Below are 22,240 nucleotides of genomic sequence, written 5' to 3' on the forward strand. Positions count from 1 at the left end.
GGGGTACCAGTACCGAGTGGATGTGCAGGGGTACGATTGCACTTGAAACTTCCTAGGAATAATATATGACCCTATCAGTCCTACAACAGTCCTCTATACAGTGAGTCTCAGGAGGACTATAAGAACGTGTGTACCCTGTGAAAGAGGATAATCCAGAGAGCTCAGTATTTGGTGCTCCCTCATTTCACAGTTTATCTACTGAAGCTCCTCTGAATCTGTGCTACCTGAGAGGAATCTCTCTCACGCCGTTCCTATAGTAATCCTGAGACCAGAGACAAACGGAGTACACTGACACAGTCAGTGGAACGCTAAAACAACAAAAACACTGTCACCACCAACATCCAACAATCAGCACTTTTGACACGTCGTGTGATCGTACGATTACATAACAACAGGATTCGTGAGGCGCACCAAATGTGCCCCGTCCCTTCCCTCCCCCGTCCCTTCCCTCCCCCATCCCAAAGGCACACCGGCGAGACACTCACCTGCCAAGAGCGGGCCTGTGTGGACCAGCTGATACGTCAGTGGACCGCAGGGCGGGCGGTGTGCCAGACCATGCCTAGTGCCCAGTGCTGTGGCCCAGGCTCCTTATAGGGCCTCCACCATATGGCCCTGATGGTGCTCCCCCTCCCTACTCCCCGCTGCTGCTCACTCAGGTGGCTTGTTTTTCCACTGGGCTGGAGCTGCTGGAGGGACATTTGTGGCGGGGTCATCACTGGATCAGTGTGTGTGTGTGTGTGTGTGTGTGTGTGTGTGGTTTTATAGGGATGAATGGGGTGGGGGGGAAACAGCTGAGCATCCCCCTTTCTCCATCCGCTACCCCCCCTGCCGGTGGCCAGGCAGCCCTTCCCTTTCACATCTGTTGTGGTCAGGTAGAATCTACATCAAGGCACTCAGTGTTCAGAGCCATTCTTCTCTCAACCATAGATTGAAGAGGGTAGTTGTATTGTTGTTTGGACCTTTGCCCTGTCTGGATGATATCCTACTGTCTCCTAGGACATGAGGCCTCCCTGCTCCTCTCACCCCCCATCCTCAGCATGACCAATGGTTCCCCCTAGGATTCATCCTGTAATACAGTTAAACAGATGTTTAATGAAGATGTTATTTCCTCATTACTGGCAGTGGGATGGGGATAGAGAGGGGTATGAGGGGGGTAGATAGACAGCATAACAAAGTACCAGTTTAATATTCCTCTCGCCTGTGGCCCTGAGATTGTGTCTGCCTCGGACGTAAATTTTACATCCCTCACCCACCACAGGCAGTCTTAATAAGGCACCAGGCTAGTAGACGGATCAGACTCGGCAATTACAATTCAGCCAGAATTAGTTAATGGAATCTATAGAGTAACATTTATATATCAGTGGTGGCTGCCTAATGACTTTGTTGAAATAGCTGCAGCAGCAGCATAAAAATGGCTTTCTGTGAATCACATAAGCACAGGATTTCTGTAATTTGTTTTTTTCTGTTTTGTGTAATTTTTGTGTGTTGGGCTGGAGATTAAGATGGCATTCTGGGAGAAATTGTCATGTCAGTGGCTGCATTGTTTGAGCGGGATTGTGGTGATTAATTTTGCATGCACTCGGAAGCGTTGGGGAGGGCGGGTGCTCTCCTGGAGGAGGGGTGACTGAGGCACGCTCCACTCTCTGGTCCTGATTTACCACTCCTCTTCTCTCCTATCTGCTGCTGTGGTTGCTGCTTCTGCCTGATTGGGGAATTTAAACAGGAATGTGTGCACATTTAGGAAGGTTTGTTTGCTAGCTGCTGGAAGGCTAGGTATTATGAATAAATTCATAACATTTTTATAATGATATATGTAGCACCCATAATATCATGTGTATGATCTACTTAGACATGTGTAATATATGCTTTATAGTAGATAGTTAAATTGTTACCTCTATTTTACCTAGCTTGGCCAAAAAACAGGGTTGCATGTCTGTTTCCCAAATGTGATGCAACAGAGCACTTAGCCAGAAACACTGTCATATTATCTAAAGATCCTCAGTGTTCAGCCCACTGTCCTGTCCTGGCCACATCTAAACCCTGGGGTGTCAGTGTTACTGAGCCAAGGCCAGCTGGAACCCTCTGGCCCACCAGACCAGGCTAGGCCAGACCAGGCCAGGCCAGGACACCACTTCATGGGCTTCATCCTAGCCTCTTCAGGAATGTGTGGTTCTTTTCCAGCCATGTCTCTCCCAAAGCGCCACTCACGGAATGAGAGTGGCGCTTTGGACAGGCTGCTGGTGGCCCTTTGTGTTGCCTCATTCCCTACACATTCCCTACAGACAGGCTGCTGGTGGCCCTTTGTGTTGCCTCATTCCCTACACATTCACTACAGACAGGCTGCTGGTGGCCCTTTGTGTTGCCTCATTCCCTACACATTCACTACAGACAGGCTGCTGGTGGCCCTTTGTGTTGCCTCATTCCCTACACATTCCCTACAGACAGGCTGCTGGTGGCCCTTTGTGTTGCCTCATTCCCTACACATTCACTACAGACAGGCTGCTGGTGGCCCTTTGTGTTGCCTCATTCCCTACACATTCACTACAGACAGGCTGCTGGTGGCCCTTTGTGTTGCCTCATTCCCTACACATTCCCTACAGACAGGCTGCTGGTGGCCCTTTGTGTTGCCTCATTCCCTACACATTCACTACAGACAGGCTGCTGGTGGCCCTTTGTGTTGCCTCATTCCCTACACATTCACTACAGACAGGCTGCTGGTGGCCCTTTGTGTTGCCTCATTCCCTACACATTCCCTACAGACAGGCTGCTGGTGGCCCTTTGTGTTGCGTTATTGAGGCCATCCCAGACAAGCGCCAGGCAGGCAGGCGTTTGGTGCTGGGCTTCAGTGCAGTGCTGGCAAGCTTCTGGCCCATGTCTAGGAACTGAGGGGGTAAATGAGGCAGGTTTTGCTTTGACTCGTCAAAGTGACAGTGGCAAGCTATTTGTGTCCTACTGTCTGTCCCCGTAGAGGACACTGGGAACTATATCTGTGTTGGTTTGAGGACATGGATTGTGGACATGGAGTATTTGTGGTATTTGTGTTTACTTTGAATGTATTTTGTCTTCTTCTGCTTACTGACCTACAGTTTATACTCTATTTGGGATATTTCTAATTTAGAGAGTGAATTGTTGTACGATTTTGGTAGATGTATTTTACTTCAGTAGGAGCTTGATGATTATTGTTCAAATTTCCAGGATTCTTTCCTCTTAAATGGTTTATATGTTTCTTTAGCAGGGCAATGATCTCCCAATATCTTCATGAAATACATAGAATTTCTGTACAGCATTTCTGTTTAGAATTCCTTTGTCATCCATTTAATTACCCCAGTGATGAGACTGAGACATTCTGGCACACTAGATCAGTTCAGGGTAAAATACCCTCACTGAGAACATAGTATTCTCTTGCCATGTCTCAACCAGACAGCTATTGTCAGTGAGCCACAACATTACAGCACAGCAGCATCCTGCAACACACTGAGCTTTGATAACAGGAAACATGGCCACAATGGAGTCAGAGTCCCTTCCTCTTCATCTCTCTACCATGGGAGCAGCCAGCCCCAGACTTAGCCCAGATAATGAACCATGGAGAGGCTAAAAGACTGACTGGGAACCCAGGTGGTCCTCTGCAGACAGACAGGTCATTTAAACCTGAGAGTACACACATCACTGGGTTGTTACACACTGACAGGCCCTAGGAGAGAGATGTGTCAGTCTCTCAGAAGGAATAAAGGGCCAGGGGACAGGAGTGTGGTTGTGTGTATGTGGGAGTGTGCTTGTCAGGCAGCTCTGTAGAAGCCAAAGCAAGCCTGGTGTAATATCCCCATTACTTCCAGGGACCCCACTACTGCGCAGCACCCTGCTCTACCTCAAAACCAGCCCCCCTGCTAAGCGTGTGGGCTGGGGTTAATTGCCGCGCAGGGGGGTAGAATTGAGGGTGCGGGGAGTTCCTGCCCCTCAACAAAGTCCCCATCTGCCCCCCACCCCTTCCTCCTACCCTTCAAGTTACAACTAATTCCTGGATCGGTGCAGTGAGAAAGAATCTGCTATCTCTTACTAAGACTGAACCCACCCCCACACCCAGACACCCCTTCAACCCCACTACAACCCCACTACAACCCCACTACAACCCCACTACAACCCCACTACAACCCCACTACAACCCCACTACAACCCCACTACAACCCCACTACAACCCCACTACAACCCTGCATCACATAGAACACAGAGCAAAAAGACTGGAGGATAGGAGAGGTATTTTTTACTCTCCTCTCCCTCTCTTTTTTCTTGATTTACCGCGCTTTCCTCAGAAAGCTCCATTGTTCCCCTAGCCTAAGTCTCATCAGGCCTTTTGTGGCTGACTATCACAGCGGCAGGCAGCGAGCTGGAAATGTATAAATGGTATCATGCCTTGTGATTAATGGCGGTGCTTATGAGTCAGGTCTGATAACGGGCCTGCTCTCTACTCAATTTCAGATACCGTTAATGGAATCTGTCTTCTGCGATTGTAATGTGAGAGCGCCTAATTTGCTATGGAGCTTGAAGCTGTCACCGGCAAGGGATTGTGGGGTCATAAGGGACCTGGCAGCCGTTTGGCCTGCAGCTTGTATCTGCCGTGCTGAATAGAGCAGCTCTCTGCCTGTCAGTTAGCTGATAGGCTGATGAGGACTCTAAGCCACTCCACACAATGGCGGAAAGGGCCATACTGCCTGACTTCCTTAATTGTGGAGCCCGCTCATATTTCAGAGCCAGCGTGCTGGGGACTAGGCTGCTTTTTTTCTTCCCCTTCTCCTCCTCCTCATCATTTGTTGTCCCTCTTCCTCTCCCTCTGTCTCTCTTTCTAGTAAGTGGTGGGTCTTAGTATATGACGGATTATCCCAACTTTGCTTCAGTTACCACTAAAGAGATGGAGGCAGGAGAGGAAGCAGGGGGAAACTTTTGTGCACACATTATTGAAGTAAAGGACCATATCTCCCATAATGGTTATTTATGTCAGGCTGCTCTGGTGCTGCTGGAGAGGAAGGTTGAAGGATAGGTGTGGAAATGGTCTAGATTTTAGATAGTACCTATAGCTACACAAATATAAGATTTATTGCAATGACAGGTACTCCATAATTAACAAAAATGTGCCAATGATTTTTTTGAGCAATCATATGCGTCAATCCTAAATATGATTTTCAGACCTAGCTTTGGGATAATTTACTCATGCCCACATTGCCCGGAGCTGCTCATACCTATGATTGGACAGTTACTCTACAATTAAAAATGGGAAAAAATGCAATGATTTCTTGAGCAGTTAAATTTGTCTTAACCCCCGTGCCTCACCCTCTTCCCTCTACTGTAGACTGGCAGGCCCAGGGCCGGGTGCGGTGCTGGCTGGGGGGGTGTTTGCTGTGTCCAGGCTCAGCTGGCAGTGGTCGGTGGTGGCTGAGGTCTTCTCCCTCAACAACCTCTTTGTTGGGCTCCTCTTCTCCCTGACTACCAGCTTCCACTGTGCTGACAGTGCCCCCCAGAGGAGGAAGGTAACCCAGCCCTCGGGACACACTCCCTCCACAGCTTCCACCCTCACACGGGACAGAACATGCATATCAGCCACATCTCCCAGACCACATAGACTGTTCCATGGTGATATCACAACTGTCTGCCTCAGGAAACTATACTGTACAACCTATATATATATATACTGTACAACCTATATATATAATATGAGGAATTAAGTCTCCTCTTGTTGTTGTCAGGTTGCCCATTGGGGGGCGCTGTGCTGTGGCCTGGGTCTGTGTAACCAGCACACTCTGGTGTTGTACGCGGTGGTCATCATTCCCTGGGTCCTGCTCCAACTCTACTCTCACAGGGTAAGTTTAACAACAAGCTCTTCTCCATCTGAGTGGCCATGGAGACGTGACACAACGAGGTAGAAGAACTGGCCCACCTGTAAGGATGCTGAATAGATGTTTATTGTGTGATTGCGTCAGGAGCTGTCTGTGTGTGGGCTGATGTCTCTGGGACTGTGCTTCCTGGGGGGTCTACTGCCCTACGTCTACCTGCCTATCTCCTCCTACCTGAACACAGCTCGCTGGAGCTGGGGAGACCAGACTTCCCTCTCAGGCCTCTTTACTCACCTACTGAGGACTGAATACGGCACCTTCAGCTTGGTACATACTTCTATACATTTACCTGTACCAACGTGCATTATCTTTGAGCTTGACCACAAACTCTAGCGCGGGACATGTAGGGGTGATTGATGTGGTTGTTTCTTTAATATGTGACCCTAGGCCAAGACAGAAGGTACCGGGAACCTCACCATGATGCTAAAGTGAGTATGCCCATCTTTATTAGAATATTCATTCACTTTATTTTACAGATGAAGTCATTGCTATAGCATGAGTTGTTCTGGTGTCTTGCTTTTAAATGTTGTGCATTTGAAGGTCATTCATTGGATAATGTGATCTGTAGAAGTGACAGAGTGGGTTTTCTCATGGTTTTGGCTCTAGACAGACCGGTTTAAACATCACACAAAAACCCATCAGTTCTGTTCTGAAGGAGGGAGCCCATCCATCGCCAGCACTGGAGCCCGTCTCTCTCCTCTCTCTCTCCAGCTTTTGTTCTTCCCTCTCTCCCATCAAAGCAGAACTGAACCTGCTTAGAGGGCCAAATCCCTGTGTTCTGTTTCTCCAGCAGTTTGAAATGATCGCTCTGCTCTGGTGTTTAAGCGTGACAAGCTGTGATGACAGACACTGCAATATAGCGGAGAGATTTGTTTTCCTCCAACAACCCCCTCCATCTCCCCCCTCCATCATCCAACTTCTGTAATTGTCTATGGCTGACGACGGGTGGGAAGTATGCGTCTTAAGACCCCCCCCACCACCAGCCCCCCCCCCCCCCCCCCCCGTCTGGCCCCCACCCCCTTCCATCACCCCTGCTGGTTGATGGACAAGCACACCTTCAAGACAAGGGAGAGAGGCAAGCTTGACAAGCATGTCACATCGGGGATGTAAACCCCACTAGACAAGCTGACACAGTCTCACACTCACTCTCTCTCTCCCCCCCTGATATAGAGACTCAATAAGCCATCAAATAGAGATGGGTATTAAAGAAGATGCTCTGGGAAAGTGTCTCTGTGACTGACAGGCACTCTGACAGGGGTTGAGTAGAGGACACATTCAGTGGTGTCTGTCGCTCGAATGGAAGGGTGGGGACTGGGGGTGCATACAGTCAACAGAGTTAGTCTGTTTGATTGGGGGGGGGCACAGTTACTGGTGTATTCCAATCTGATGAGGAGGAAATGAGAGGACATTCAGTAATTGGTGTCCTTCAGTTTGATGGAGGTTAGAGGGATGCGGTCATCAGAGGTTTTTGGGGTGTGTGTGTGTGTGTGTGTGTGTGTGTGTGTGTGTGTGTGTGTGTGTGTGTGTGTGTGTGTGTGTCAGGGCTCAGCTGGACCACTGTATGGCTGACCTGTCCCTCCCCGTGCTGGTCCTGGCTGGACTGGGCCTGTTCCTCGTCTCCTGGGACAGGTAAGGAAACACCTGGCAGACCAACCTTGCCTCAGGGCAATTATTAGCATTTGGGATGTAAAGTTGAATCCCTTCATTTAGATATGTTACATTACGAATGGAATAGTGGGCGTACAATATCATATGAATTGGAGGACATATAGTATCATACTTCTTTCGCTGAGAGCAGGCTGCTTGTTGCATGTAGGAGAATTTAAGATGCTGGTTAGGAGAACTGACAACTAAGGTTAAGAGAATTTACGCAAAAGGTTAGGCGAATTAGGTTAAGGTTAGGGGACATCGGATTACTAGACGGTTGCGGTATACACCCAACCTTCCTCCTGACCAACCTGTCTTAAATAACCAGACCTTTATTCAATTTGTAACGTAACATATCATACAAACATTTACGTAAAATAGCAAACGTCTGAATTATGAGTCCAGTCTGGGCACATCATTCTCTCAGACATGCACAATCTAAAGTTCGTTGATCTCAACATGAGGCTAAAAGCTGTCGTGCTGTCAAGGCTCTGTACAATGAAAAGGAGATTTTGATGTGTGTTTTTTGTACGTCTACTAGTTGTAATGATGTGTATGTGAATGTATGTATCTGTATATAGCAGTGCTCTCTGATGTGGCTATGTTGGGGTCTGTTGGGTGCCACTGATAAGGCAGAGCCAGGGAAACCCATGAGCAAGGCTGTTCCCAGGGCACTGCCCAACACCCCTACCTACCCCTACCCACCACCTACCTACCCCTACCAACCCTCTGCCTTCCCCTACCTACCCCTACCCACCACCTACCTACCCTACCAACCCTCTGCCTTCACCTACCCACCACCTACCTACCCCTACCCACCACCTACCTCCCTCTACCCACCACCTATCCCCCTCACCCACCACCTACCTACCCCTACCCACCCTCTGCCTCCCCCTACCCACCACCTACCTACCCCTACCCACCACCTACCTACCCCTACCCACCACCTACCTCCCTCTACCCACCACCTACCTACCCCTACCCACCACCTACCTACCCACTACCTACCTACCCCTACCCACCACCTACCTACCCCTACCCACCACCTACCTACCCCTACCCACCACCTACCTACCCCTACCAACCCTCTGCCTCCCCCTACCTACCACCTACCTCCCTCTACCCACCACCTACCTACCCCTACCAACTCTCTGCCTCCCCTACCCACCACCTACCTACCCCTACCAACCCTCTGCCTCCCCCTACCTACCCCTACCCACCACCTACCTCCCCCTACCCACCACCTACCTCCCTCTACCCACCACCTACCTCCCTCTACCCACCACCTACCTACCCCTACCCACCCTCTGCATCCCCCTACCCACCACCTACCTCCCTCTACCCACCACCTACCCACCCTCTGCCTCCCCCTACCCACTCCCAGCCTTCCCCTACCCACCCTCTGCCTTCCCCTACCCACCCTCTGCCTCCCCCTACCCACCCTCTGCCTCCCCCTATCCACTCCCTGCCTCCCCCTATCCACTCCCTGCCTTCCCCTACCCACCCTCTGCCTCCCCCTACCCACCCTCTGCCTCCCCCTACCCACCCTCTGCCTCCCCCTACCCACCACCTACCTACCCCTACCCACCCTCTGCCTCCCCCTACCCACTCCCTGCCTTCCCTTACCCACCCTCTGCCTCCCCCTACCCACCCTCTGCCTTCCCCTACCCACCCTCTGCCTCCCCCTACCCACCCTCTGCCTCCCCCTACCCACCCTCTGCCTCCCCCTATCCACTCCCTGCCTCCCCCTATCCACTCCCTGCCTCCCCCTACCCACCCTCTGCCTCCCCCTATCCACTCCCTGCCTCCCCCTAACCACCCTCTGCCTCCCCCTATCCACTCCCTGCCTCCCCCTACCCACCCTCTGCCTCCCCCTACCCACCCTCTGCCTCCCCCTATCCACTCCCTTCCTTCCCCTACCCACTCTCTGCCTCCCCTACCAACCCTCTGCCTCCCCCTATCCACTCCCTGCCTCCCCCTACCCCCTACCCACTCCCTGCCTTCCCCTACCCACTCTCTGCCTCCCCCTACCCACCCTCCGCCTCCCGCTACCAACCCTCTGCCTCCCCCTATCCACTCCCTACCTACCCCTACCCACCCTCTGCCTCCCCCTACCCACTCCCTGCCTCCCCCTACCCACCCTCTGCCTCCCCCTACCCACCCTCTGCCTCCCCCTACCCACCCTCTGCGTCCCCCTACCCACTCTCTGCCTCCCCCTATCCACTCCCTGCCTCCCCCTACCCACCCTCTGCCTCCCCCTACCCACTCCCTGCCTTCCCCTACCCACCCTCTGCCTCCCCCTATCCACTCCCTGCCTCCCCCTAACCACCCTCTGCCTCCCCCTATCCACTCCCTGCCTCCCCCTACCCACCCTCTGCCTCCCCCTATCCACTCCCTGCCTTCCCCTACCCACCCTCTGCCTCCCCCTACCCACCCTCTGCCTCCCCCTATCCACTCCCTGCCTCCCCCTACCCACCCTCTGCCTCCCCCTACCCACCCTCTGCCTCCCCCTATCCACTCCATTCCTTCCCCTACCCACTCTCTGCCTCCCCCTACCAACCCTCTGCCTCCCCCTATCCACTCCCTGCCTCCCCCTACCCCCTACCCACTCCCTGCCTTCCCCTACCCACTCTCTGCCTCCCCCTACCCACCCTCCGCCTCCCGCTACCAACCCTCTGCCTCCCCCTATCCACTCCCTACCTACCCCTACCCACCCTCTGCCTCCCCCTACCCACTCCCTGCCTTCCCCTACCCACTCTCTGCCTCCCCCTACCCACTCCCTGCCTTCCCCTACCCACCCTCTGCCTCCCCCTACCCACCCTCTGCCTCCCCCTACCCACCCTCTGCGTCCCCCTACCCACTCTCTGCCTCCCCCTATCCACTCCCTGCCTCCCCCTACCCACTCTCTGCCTCCCCCTACCCACCCTCTGCCTCCCCCTACCCACTCTCTGCCTCCCCCTACCCACCCTCTGCCTCCCCCTACCCACCCTCTGCCTCCCCTTACCAACCCTCTGCTTCCCCCTACCCACCCTCTGCCTCCCCCTATCCACTCCCTGCCTTCCCCTACCCACCCCCTGCCTCACCCTACCCACCCCCTACCCACCCTCTGCCTCCCCCTATCCCCCTGCCTCCCCTTGCCTGCCCCTGCCTCTCCTGGGGGGCACTTTGATACACTTGGCTTTACACAGACACACAAGCATGTATGTACGTGAACGCGTGCACACACACGCAAACATACGTGGGTCATTCCATTGATATTCCATGGAAAGTCAAGTTTCCTGAAATACAGCACAATAAATATGCTATTTTTTCCAATTCTCATTTCCATTCACATAATTGTGTTTTGATTACCACTAGGGGATAGTGTTTTTTCGTTCATTTATAAAACCATTTACAACCATCCTCTGTGCTGTAATGGTGATGTGAGGCAGAGTGGTTGGCCCATCACACAGTGACTCACACGCTGTCATCCAGACTCAGCATTAGGAAAGCAATCATGCTGTGGGCTACAGAACGTGTTCGCTGTAATAGTGAGTCTGTCTACAGGCGGTGTGGTGTTATCTCTCCTGTACCTTGATGAATTTGGGAGTGAATTGCACTGGATGTATTTTCATGTATTTTTTGGGAGGGTGAAATTAAACGTGATATTGAGAGAGTAATATATATGGTATTTCTGTGTATATGTCTATGTAAGGCCAGTTCTCTCATGGCGATGCCTGTCCTTCCTCTCCAGGAGGCGCCGTGTTGTTTCCTGGCTACTGACGGCCATGCTGCTACTCTACTCCCTGTTCTTCGCCTGGAGAGCCAACCTGGACATCAGCAGACCCCTACTGCTGGGAGTGGTGAGTGATGAGCCATGGGGCTTAGTTAGGACAGGCAGGGAAAACAGGCAGGGAAAACAGGCAGGGAAAACAGGCAGGGAAAACAGACAGGGAGGCGACTGGACGGGCCTGATTGGGATGCCACGGTCTCCTCTGACCCAGGTAAAAGGCTGTGTTGTGTGTTTGGTCTCTCTGCAGGTGGAGCGCTTCTGGCTTCAGAGCGATGCTGTGGTGTGTGTGCTGGCTGGGCTGGGCCTGAGTTGGACACACACAGGCCTGGAGAGGAGGCTGGGCCATGGGGGTCTGTGGAGGGCCGGAGGCTGGCTCTTCACCGTAGGTGTCCTGGCACGCATGGTGCTCTCCAACCATCGGTAAGCATCATAACCTGTCAACAGACTTAGGCTTGATGGCACATCCTGTGTGTGGTGTTATAACACTAGTATCTTTACCACCAACTGTTTTCAAGGTTTGCCACACAAACTAGAAAATACATGTTGTCTTATAGGTAGGGGGTCGCACACAACATGCTGAGTATTTTACTCCCAAAACTCCCTCCACGCTAGTCTCACCTGAGCTAACCCAATAGTTCTCTCTGTACTTCAAACTGGAGCCTGCACTCCACATGGCAGGTATTTGATTCTCCCGTCTCTTCCCACCCCATGGTAGGGGCTAAAGAGAGGCACGGTTAGCACATAGATTTCACTGTGAATGCTGAGTGTGAGATGTTAGCCATGAGAGGCAGCAGATTACACCAGCATGGTGCTGCGCTCTGCCTGGCAGGCTGAGGCCGCTATCACACAGCTGCTTTGATCAGGAGGAGAGCCTGGCCTACACTGTCAGACCCATTGCACCTGTCTACCCACGATTAGATAGGCAGAGCTGGGGCTGTGACAACTTACCACAGAGCAACTTGAAAGCATGCATACAGTACATGAATGCACACACACAATCCTCAGAAGTGAAGACCTACAAACACAACCTCGCTGCTGTGTACACAAACGTACACTTGCTATGTGTCAGTGTGGTTAGAGAAAATATGTTAGTTCCCGTTGACTTGTGATGGTTTGTGTTGCATCCCTCCCAGGGAGTGTGATCAGAGCATCAACAGTGTTGTGGAGCGGTTCGGCAGGGAGCTTCTGGCCTCTGTCCCTCCAGACTCTATCATCCTGACCCGGGGAGACCTCCCAGGGAACTCCCTGCGCTACCTCCACTACTGCCAGGGGGTCCGGCCTGACGTACACCTCGTTGACCAGGAGGTTAGTACTGAGCCTTATATTGGGTTTATTTAGGCCCAGGACACCATGCCTAGCTTTATTAGAATAGAATTGGAAATGAACCTGATACTGAAGACAGGCCATACAGGTTAGACAATAGAGTTGTGATGATGATCTCAGTAAGGCTCCTATTCATTACTACTCTCTCCCCCTCCAGATGATGACGTACAGCTGGTACGTGGCCAAGCTGGGCCAGCATCACCCTGGGGTTAATTTCCCAGGGCTCTGGTGGGACCCGGTCCACACTGAGAAGAAGGACACCTTCAGTCTGGAGCAGTTCCTCTCTCACAACACACAGTGAGTGAGAGAGAGAGTGAGTGAGTTGAGAGAACTGGTGAGGTTGAATGGGAGCACTGAGTGGTTGATACAATGATCAGTGCATTGTGGAAGTAACCCCAAAGACTTAGAACTGCTGCCTCAAGAGTCACAATGTTTCAGCCATATGTGGGAAAGACTGCAAAGAAATACTGAATACATAATGAGTATATATGATTTATTGTGACGACTATATCCATCTGACTATAGTAGTCTGGGGAAACAGAGATCAAATGGGTTGGACAGGAGTCCTTTAACTGCCAAGCCCACCAGGGGGCAGTGTTTGCTTGGCCAACATGAACGTCTCTAAGTGGGGCAACACTGACCAGTGAGATCAACCCTGGAGGGCACAGCACTGGAGAGGAGAGGGGAGTGGTGCAGAAGAAATGGGAGAGAGATGAATGGTGTGTGTGTGCACATGCTCGTCTGTGTATTTGTTGGGTAAGAGTGGAGGCATACAGTACCAGTCAAAAGTTTGGACACACCTACTCATTCAAGGGTTTTTCTTTATTTTTACTATTTTCTACATTGTAGAATAATAGTGAAGACATCAAAACTATGAAATAACACATATGGAATCATGTATTAACCAAAAAAGTGTTAAACAAATCAAAATATATTTTAGATTTTAGATTCTTCAAAGTATCCACCCTTTGCCTTTGACAGCTTTGCAGACTCTCTCAACCAGCTTGGCATTCTCTCAACCAGCTTCACCTCCTTCAAGACTTTTCCAACAGTCTTGAAGGAGTTCCCACATTCGCTGAGCACTTGTTAGCGGCTTTTCCTTCACTCTGCGGTCCAACTCATCCCAAACCATCTCAATTGGGTTGAGGTCGGGTGATTGTGGAGGCCAGGTCATCTGATGCAGCACTTCATCACTCTCCTTCTTGGTCAAATAGCCCTTACATAGCCTGGAGGTGTGTTGGGTCATTGTCCTGTTGAAAAACAAATGATACTCCCACTAAGCGCAAACCAGATGGGATGGCATATCGCTGCAGAATGCTGTGGTAGCCATGCTGGTTAAGTGTGCCTTGAATTCTAAGTGAATCACCAACAGTGTCACCAGCAAAGCACCATCACACCACCTCCTCCATGCTTCACGGTGGGAAACACACACATGCCGAGATCATCCGTTCACCTACTCTCTGTCTCACAAAGAACCAAACATTTCGATTTGGACTCATCAGACCAAAGGACAGATTTCCACCGGTCTAATGTCCATCGCTCGTGTTTCTTGGCCCAAGCAAGTCTCTTCTTATTGGTGTCCTTTAGTAGTGGTTTCTTTGCAGCAATTTGACCATGAAGGCCTTGAGGGGAGAGTGAGTAGTGTTTGAGGGGAGAGTGAGTAGTGTTTGAGGGGAGAGTGAGTAGTGTTTGAGGGGAGAGTGAGTAGTGTTTGAGGGGAGATAGATAGCTGGGGTTAGGTCCCTTCAGGGGTTTCCAGCCTTGTCCAGTCCAGTCTTCTCTGCCCACTTCAGAAGCACGGTGCCTGCCTGATTGTGTGTGTGTCTGCAGGGGGGCCGTGCTGGCCTGCATCGGGCTTCCTAACGGGGACCCCAGCTGGGAGAGGAGCTTCTCTCGCTGGCCCCTAGGCGTGTGTGACCACCTGGTGCCTGCCCAGGAGCACTTCCACCCGGAGGAGTGGGCCCGTCGCACCCGCTACATCTATAACTGGACCGAGCCACACAACAGGTACACAGTACATTACACACACAGCCCAGAGGGCCCACTGGAGGGGTGGGGGGGCCTGCTCAACAGGAGAAGCCTACACTCCATGGGGAGTCTATGGGATTCTGCTAGTCGCCATGGAAATGGTCATACTGTAGACCAGATATCAAACTCATTCTACGGAGGGCTGAGTGTCTGCAGGTTTTCATCCTCCCTTGTACTTGATTGATGAATTAAGGTCACTGATTAGTAAGGAACTCACCTCACCTGGTTGTCTAGGTCTTAATTGAAAGGCAAAACCAGCAGACACTAGGCCCTTCATGGAATTAGTTTGACACCCCTGCTTAGTTTGACACCCCTGCCTATGCCATAGCATTTCTGTACACTTACTGTATGTTTGTTTCTACCATGACAAACATGCTAGTTAGGAATCCATTGAGGAATCTTATGTTCAGTGATACTCTTTGGTGTTGACTATTTCTTCTCTATGTGGTCTTTCACAATACTGGCAGAGAACCGACGTTCCTACAGCAAGGTTTCCTCTGTTTTCCATGCTCTGATCCAGAAGCTCTTTCTGCATTATACCAAAGCAAGACATTAGGCCTTCAGCTATTTGAAATGAGACTGAAGATGAAACATAATGAGTTTCTTATTGCGTTTTGTCAATAAGTGTGTCAAAAGTGGAATTAGTCAAAGCTCCATATTCTGTTGCCGTTGCCAGCAGCCCCTCATTCACTGCGATAATCATGGCTGAATACTGTGACATTATTTCCCTCGCCCTCACAAGCGTGTCCGTCGATGCCCACAAGCCAAATATTAGCTCAGAAACCTGTTAAAATATTATTTTGAAGAAGAGGTCAAGTGTTTATACGCAACAAAATGGAAAAGGATATATGGGTTATTCCATGTCTAATGTGTTGGTATTGTTACTCTGCCGTCTGATGTTTTGACAGTACTGTATTTATTCACATTAGGTTTGTGAAAACCTAAAATTGCACACTTGGTTGAACAATAAACACTGAACATAAATATAAATGCAACATGTAAAGTGTTGGTCCCATGTTTTATGTTTTATTCCCAGAAATTTTGCATACGCACCAAAAGCTTATTTCTCTCAAATTTTGTGCACAAATTTGTTTACGTCCCTGTTAGTGAGCATTTCTCCTTTGCCAAGATAATTATTTCACCTGACAGGTGTGACATATCAAGAAGCTGATTAAATAGCATGATCATTACACAGGTGCACCTTGTGCTGGGGACAATAAAAGGCTGCTCTAAAATGTGCAGTTTTGTCACACAACACAATGCCACAGATGTCTCAAGTTTTTTGAGGAAGAGTGCAATTGGCATGCTGACTGCAGGAATATCCACCAGAGCTGTTTCCAGATAATTGAATGTTAATTTCTCTACCATAAGCCGCATCCAACGTTGTTTTAGAGAATTTGGCATTACGTCCAACCGGCCTCATAACAGCATACCACGTTTATGGCGTCGTGTGGGCAAGCGGTTTGCTGATGTCAACGTTGTGAACAGAGTGCCCCATTGTAAAGGTGGGGTTTTGGTATGGGTAGGCATAAGCTATGGACAATGAACAGAATTGCATTTTATCGATGGCAATTTGAATGCACAGAGATACCGTGACAAGATCCTGAGGCCCATTGTTGTGCCATTCATCCGCCGCCATCACCGAGTGTTTCAGCATGATAGGCTAATGCACGGCCCCATGTCGCAAGGATCTGTTTACAATTCCTGGAAGCTGAAAATGTCCCAGTTCTTCCATGGCCTTCATACTCACCAGACATGTCACCCATTGAGCATGTTTGGGATGCTCTGGATCGTCGAGTACGACAGCGTGTTCCAGTTCCTGCCAATATCCAGCAACTTTGCACAGCCATTGAAGAGTAGTGGGACAACATTACCAGGCAACTACCCTTTTTTTAAAGGTATCTGTGACCAACAGATGCATATCTGTATTCCCAGTCATGTGAAATCCATAGATTAGGGCCTAAATCATTTATTTGAATTAACCGATTTTACTTTATATGAACTGTAACTCAGTAAAATCTTTGAAATTGTTGCATGTTGCGTTTATATTTTTGTTCAGTATATATTAAAACCAATAATGATACAGAATGAATATGATAGTGTGGAAGGAATGATGCATAAGGAAAGCCCCAGAGGTGTTGAGAAGATAAAGAGCTGTTTTTGTGTCTGGTTCCAGCTTCCACCCAGGGTCCTGGGAGAGGGTGGCTAATGAGGAGATGTGGCAGGCCAGGTACAGTAAAGAGTTAACACTGAAGGCACTGACTCCTTCTCTGTTACGGTCACTGTATATGTATAGTTTACAGATAGAGCCTCTATGACAGATCACCCTTGTCTGCTAGCTTAAACATCTACATAACCCAGTCTGGTGTGGTAGAGCACCAGCTATTCTACATGAAATGCTGTTGTGTAGCTCACATCTACATAAATCCCTCTATTCTGCTAGTGCATCTCTGCAGATAGATCTCTATGGTTCGTCCAGCCATCCAGCACTTAGCCCTGAGCCTGTGATGTATCCTCTTTGTTTCAGGATGAAGACGGCTTTCTTTCTGTTTGACCTGGCTGAGAGGATCCAGGGAGAGGGGAAAGCTCGCCTGTTTGAGCTCTCCTACACTGTGAGTTAGTCCTCCCATAGTAAACATATAGGAGTATGAGCATTAACCAATAGATGATGGTTATTGTGTACAAGTTGTGTTCTTTGTGATTGACAGCTGTATAAGGAGATTGTGGAGAGGCATACAGACTACCCTCCCAACTGGGATAAAAACCTGGCCCTGGCCAGCGAGAGGCTGCTGCGTTCAGGGAAGCAGGGCCACAGCCCTGATAGCCTGCTGACCTGCAGCATCCAGCACTTCAGCCTGTACCTGGACAAGGAGCCCACGGACTCCCAGGCCCCCGCCATCCGCACTGCTGTCTCCCACCTGCTGCAGGAGAGGACCAGGCTCCGGCAGAAACACACCCCGTGAGGGAGGGGAGTGTCAGATAGAGCAGGCATACAGGAAGTACTGCAGGACACCATGGAGCCTCTCTGAGGAGGAGAGGTCCTCTCAATGAGTGTGGCAGCCAGGGGACGTTGACTGACCTACAGGCTGTGTCTGGTGCTCTAACTTCTCTGCTGGTTGGGATGAAGGGTTTTCTCAGGGGTTGAACACGCCCACTACAGTGGGGAGTAGACTGGGCTGTACCGGCATTCATCATGGAAAAATTTATGTATGATGACCTGGAAAATTCTGTGATGAAGTAGGGCAGGAAAAACATCCCTTGTCAAAGACTTGGCTACAACATGGGTCCTAATATGGAGGTAGTGTTGGTGATGGGGCTCTCTGTGATGAGGTGGGGTTGTCCAGACAAACAGGAACCAGGCTGCACCTCACACTGCAGGAATGTTTTCCACTGGGGACATTACATGACTTTTGCAGCCTGGATTGAACCCAATCAAGCTGTTCAAGTCTCCCACACATACACACTTTTATTTACTATTTCCCTGTCTCATTTTTCTGTCTCTCTCTGCATCTCTTTCTCTCTCACAGCTTTTAACGTTATGATTATGTGGCCGTGGCCACCTGCTGATTTAGTTATCTTTTTCTCCCATTAGGTGGCAGGGCTGAGATTGAGGGAAACCCAATTTGGGCGCAGAAATGGGGGATTAGAGCAGGCTCTTAATCTGTGACAGACTTGTGCATTGCCACGCTGTCGCTGTCCTGGGCTCTGGGCTCTTAGCGTGACCCTGGCTCCCAGTCGCCACCGCTGCCCACCGACTATACATTCATTTGAGTTGGTCCTTTAAAAACAAATGGATTCAATGAGCTTTTTTTCTCCCTTTGACGACAGAGCTATAATCCCTCATAGATTTAAATGAAATATGAAATGTTACAATGCCAGGGACCCTTTTAGAGGTGTGTGTGTGTGTGTGTGTGTGTGTGTGTGTGTGTGTGTGTGTGCGCGCTCCTCCAGTGATACGCAGAGAGGAAAAACGCACTCACACACCGAGCAGTGGAGCGCTTTCATCTCCAGAGAGACATTCCGTCACGCAGACATCGAGTCACAACCACAGTCACACAGACACTCAGAGACGTTGCATCCAGACATGGTCCTCAGCAGCACGACCCACACTCCTGGATAGATGGACTCAGTGACTTGAGGCTGGTCTGAGAGACATGGTGTTTCAGTACACCTGATTACATCTTTAACTACTTTCCCTTTCATTCCTTCCCCCCTCTGTTCTCGCATAGACTTTCTACCTAATTTACCGTATACATTCTCAGTCTGTGAACATGCTTTTTCACTCTTTCGGGGGGAAGGAATGAAAGGGACAGTAGTTAAAGATGTAATCAGGTGTACTGAATCACCATGGCTCTCAGATGTGTGTTTGATATTTGGGCGCCACTGATTTCTATGAGACCTGGTCCACAGCCACTCCTGTGTCCACAGCCACTCCTGTGTCCACAGCCACTCCTGTGTCCACAGCCACTCCTGTGTCCACAGCCAGCCTAGCCTGTGTCCTGTCCTGTCATCTGCTCTCATTGTACTTTTAATGGCATGGACAGAGAGGGCAGAGCACTGGAAGTGCTGCTCCGGTCCTCTCAGAAAACAACCTGCCCTCTGCTCTGTCCACGAGGCTGGCTGATGAGAATGGGCCTAAGACAGATGGTTCATCTCTCTCTCAGAAAAAAGTGTTTTTCTGTTCTCCAAAGATTAAAATACTCTAAGAAAGATTATTTTTTTCCACTTTAAAATTTCTCAGAGCTTTACTTTACTGTTTCTACTGTGTTTGTACATTTTTTCTATGAGACATTTTATTTCTAGTGTAAGTATATTTACTGATTTATACAAATATATAGAAATTAGTATTAAAAGGAGATGCAAAAAAATCACCAAAAATCGATTTGAAGCTGTTTGAATCTGCCATTATATTTTTTGTGTTTTTCTCTCTCTTTGCCACCTTACTGTATCGTTAGCCTTTTCTCATCTCACGTCCTCAGTTCTGCTTTATGCTCCCTCTCTGTCCTCGTTTCTGTCTCCCTCCCTCTCTAACACCACTCTGTCCCCCTGTCTCTTGCCCTCCCGGCCCCCTGTCTCTGAGATTCAGTTGCCCACCCCAAATCAGCAAGCTGCCGAAGGATTGTAGGAACCCATGGAATCGCCATGACCACGGATGCAGGCAGGGAGCCACGGCAATGCTGGAATGTGGGGCGTCTGAGGAGATAAGAGCTGTGAGCCCAGCCAAGGAGAGGGAGTGGGGAGGGATGGAGGGAGAAGGGGGAAAGAGACAGGGAGGGTGAAAGAGAGAAGCAATCCTGTGAATGGGAGACCGAGACGACATAGAAATAGGGGGGGGGGGGGGACGAGAGAGAGAGAGAGAGAGAGAGAGGGGGGGACACTGGAGATGGGAAGCCAGCCTTATTCCTCTTTGCATTTCATTTACATCCCTGGCCGTATCGACCAATCGGATTGGGAGCAAAGCCCAGGGCTTAGGAGGGGAATAAAAAGACAAAATGCCTTTGCTGCTCTCATCCCTCCCTGATAATACCCCTTCTGTTTTTCTTTTCTCTTTTTCTCCGTCTATAAGTAGATACTGTCCGAAATGCCAGCGGAAAAGCGACACCTCCGCTTTCTGTGTATCTCAGATAGACCGAACGGGAGCAGGCGCTGAAAAAACAGCTTTAGTGGCTGGGTCTATCTCCTCTGCTCTCTGGCTGGATGGAGAAGGTTGGAGGGGGGTAGGGGGGCTGGTGTTTGGTAACAGAATGGGGGGTTGGAGAGACATAATGTACTGAGCTGGCCACAGATTTTGCCGCATATTACACTGAGAAACTTCCCTGCAGATCCGTTTTCTAAACAGGGAAACCTGTTTCATGGGTGTTAACTCTGCGCGACCCATTTCTGTGATCCTGGCCAATGGCCGTGACTGAACTTACTGTGCTAAAACATATTTTTAGCACAGGATTGTTGTTGTTATTCATCCATACTTGCAGGTTTATCTAATGCAGTGGCTCTTGTCGGTTGATTTTGCACCGTAGGTCTTATAGACGACAGTATGGAGTGGAGTGTCCCCATAGTCGTGACCTAAGACTCCAAGGTGCCTTAGCATCATACAGACTAGCTGGGACATTCGAGTTGTTTCCACCTTTTGTCGTTAGCTGTTTTTATACTGTAAGCACAACACAACAAGTCAAGAGTCAAATAGGACACGTATGGGTCCAAGCCTGTTCCTTTGTGTTATGCTATAGGTTCTTTAACTCTGTGGGAATGACTGTTGTTAAGTGTGAATTGCCTTACAGATTAAGTTTGCCATTGCCTTCATGAGTGTGTGACAGGTGTTGTTTGAAACCCTGCAAGTACAGTGTGTTTGTGTGTTTACAGAGTGTCTGTTTGTACAGGTGCTAGCCAGCTCTCCATTGTCTTTATGTGCTTGTGTTGGTTTGTTTATCTCCTGTTTACGGAAAGTCTCAAATTTGTATTCTCCACCTTTAAGTGTCCCTGCCTGTTTTTAAATGGATTAAGTCATTGTGTTGATGAGTACTTTGTCCATGTATTTTTGTAAGAATATTAGGTTTATTGTGTTGTCACAGGCCCTTGTGTTGTTGCTGCTGCTGATATAGAGCTTATTGAAAGGGCTTGTTGTTGAACAGATGAGAATCCTTCACAACAGTGGCCTGCTGCAAAGCATGTAGACACAGGGAGGGAGGCCCTGTTACCTGCTTCCACCAGAAGCCCGGGGAAGATAAAGTCACCTCAGGAACCCCATTACTACACCTCCACAGCATTTTCCTCCTCCACCTCCTCGTCCACCTCCTCATCGTTTCTTTAATAAAGACCTCAACAATAGGGACAGATATGGGAGGGATTAGGGGTCAGGGGGTTGGGGGATTTGGCCATCTACATTTCCAGGATCAATCTTGAACCCTTGCTTATCTCTGGCCCCAGCCCCCATATACCTCCGGTGGGCTGCCTGGCCCTAGCCTGGGTGAGGCCTGGCCCTGCCTGGCTGTGTTGCTCCTCTAGCAGGGCATGGGGGGCTGGTGGTGCCTGGCGGATAGGAGAGGATCCATGGCTTCTCTGTCCAGGCTGGGGAGGTGGGGAGGGATAAAGGCTTTACCCAGGCAGCCAGGGGCATGAAGGACCACAGGGGATTTGTGGACAAAGGGTTCTTACACTCTGTCTCTATAGTACACCTCCGCCCCTAAAGCTCCACTGACAGGTGTGTGGGTGTTTTGAGTCTATTTGTGTATGTACTTTAAATGTGTATTTTAGTATTCCGGTATTGCAAATGTGAAATAACCTCTTGGAGTTATACTCTGCTAACTGAATTTTATCCTAAGTTCCCGTTGTTATCTTGCATACACACATTTGTTTATTTGATACAGCCCCTCTCCACCACTGCATTTTCTTATATCAAAGACAAAACAGTGCAGAGCGTAATTGAAAATGGCTACCGTGGAGAAAGGACTCTCTCCGCATTGACTACAGAGAGTCAGAAAAAGCCCCTTTCTCCGCTCTCTTCTTAGATCTATTTAAATAATTGAGGAGTAAACTGACAATTTAGGCCCCTTTATGGACGCCCCTGGCCTTTCAGGGGTCTCTCCGTTTG

The 22,240-nt window shown here is 49.8% G+C and overlaps 1 protein-coding gene across 3 annotated transcripts in view; it reads left to right on the forward strand.

Annotated features, from left to right (window-relative positions):
* The window catches only part of tmem260 (transmembrane protein 260), a 32,353-nt gene extending 12,823 nt beyond the window's left edge, over positions 1–19,530 (forward strand). For all 3 annotated transcript variants that reach the window (XM_029730151.1, XM_029730152.1, XM_029730153.1), the window contains 13 exons: positions 5,342–5,519; positions 5,736–5,849; positions 5,970–6,149; positions 6,270–6,310; positions 7,425–7,511; positions 11,263–11,371; positions 11,549–11,721; positions 12,435–12,606; positions 12,782–12,921; positions 14,455–14,631; positions 16,829–16,882; positions 17,180–17,264; positions 17,361–19,530. In XM_029730151.1, coding sequence (XP_029586011.1) covers positions 5,342–5,519; positions 5,736–5,849; positions 5,970–6,149; positions 6,270–6,310; positions 7,425–7,511; positions 11,263–11,371; positions 11,549–11,721; positions 12,435–12,606; positions 12,782–12,921; positions 14,455–14,631; positions 16,829–16,882; positions 17,180–17,264; positions 17,361–17,615 — 1,765 coding nt within the window. In that variant the 3' untranslated portion in view covers positions 17,616–19,530. The remainder of the gene's footprint in view (positions 1–5,341; positions 5,520–5,735; positions 5,850–5,969; positions 6,150–6,269; positions 6,311–7,424; positions 7,512–11,262; positions 11,372–11,548; positions 11,722–12,434; positions 12,607–12,781; positions 12,922–14,454; positions 14,632–16,828; positions 16,883–17,179; positions 17,265–17,360) is intronic.
* The last annotated feature ends 2,710 nt before the right edge of the window (positions 19,531–22,240 follow it).

This window comes from Salmo trutta, chromosome 33 (assembly GCF_901001165.1).
Source record: "Salmo trutta chromosome 33, fSalTru1.1, whole genome shotgun sequence".
Classification (NCBI taxonomy): Eukaryota; Metazoa; Chordata; class Actinopteri; order Salmoniformes; family Salmonidae; genus Salmo; species Salmo trutta.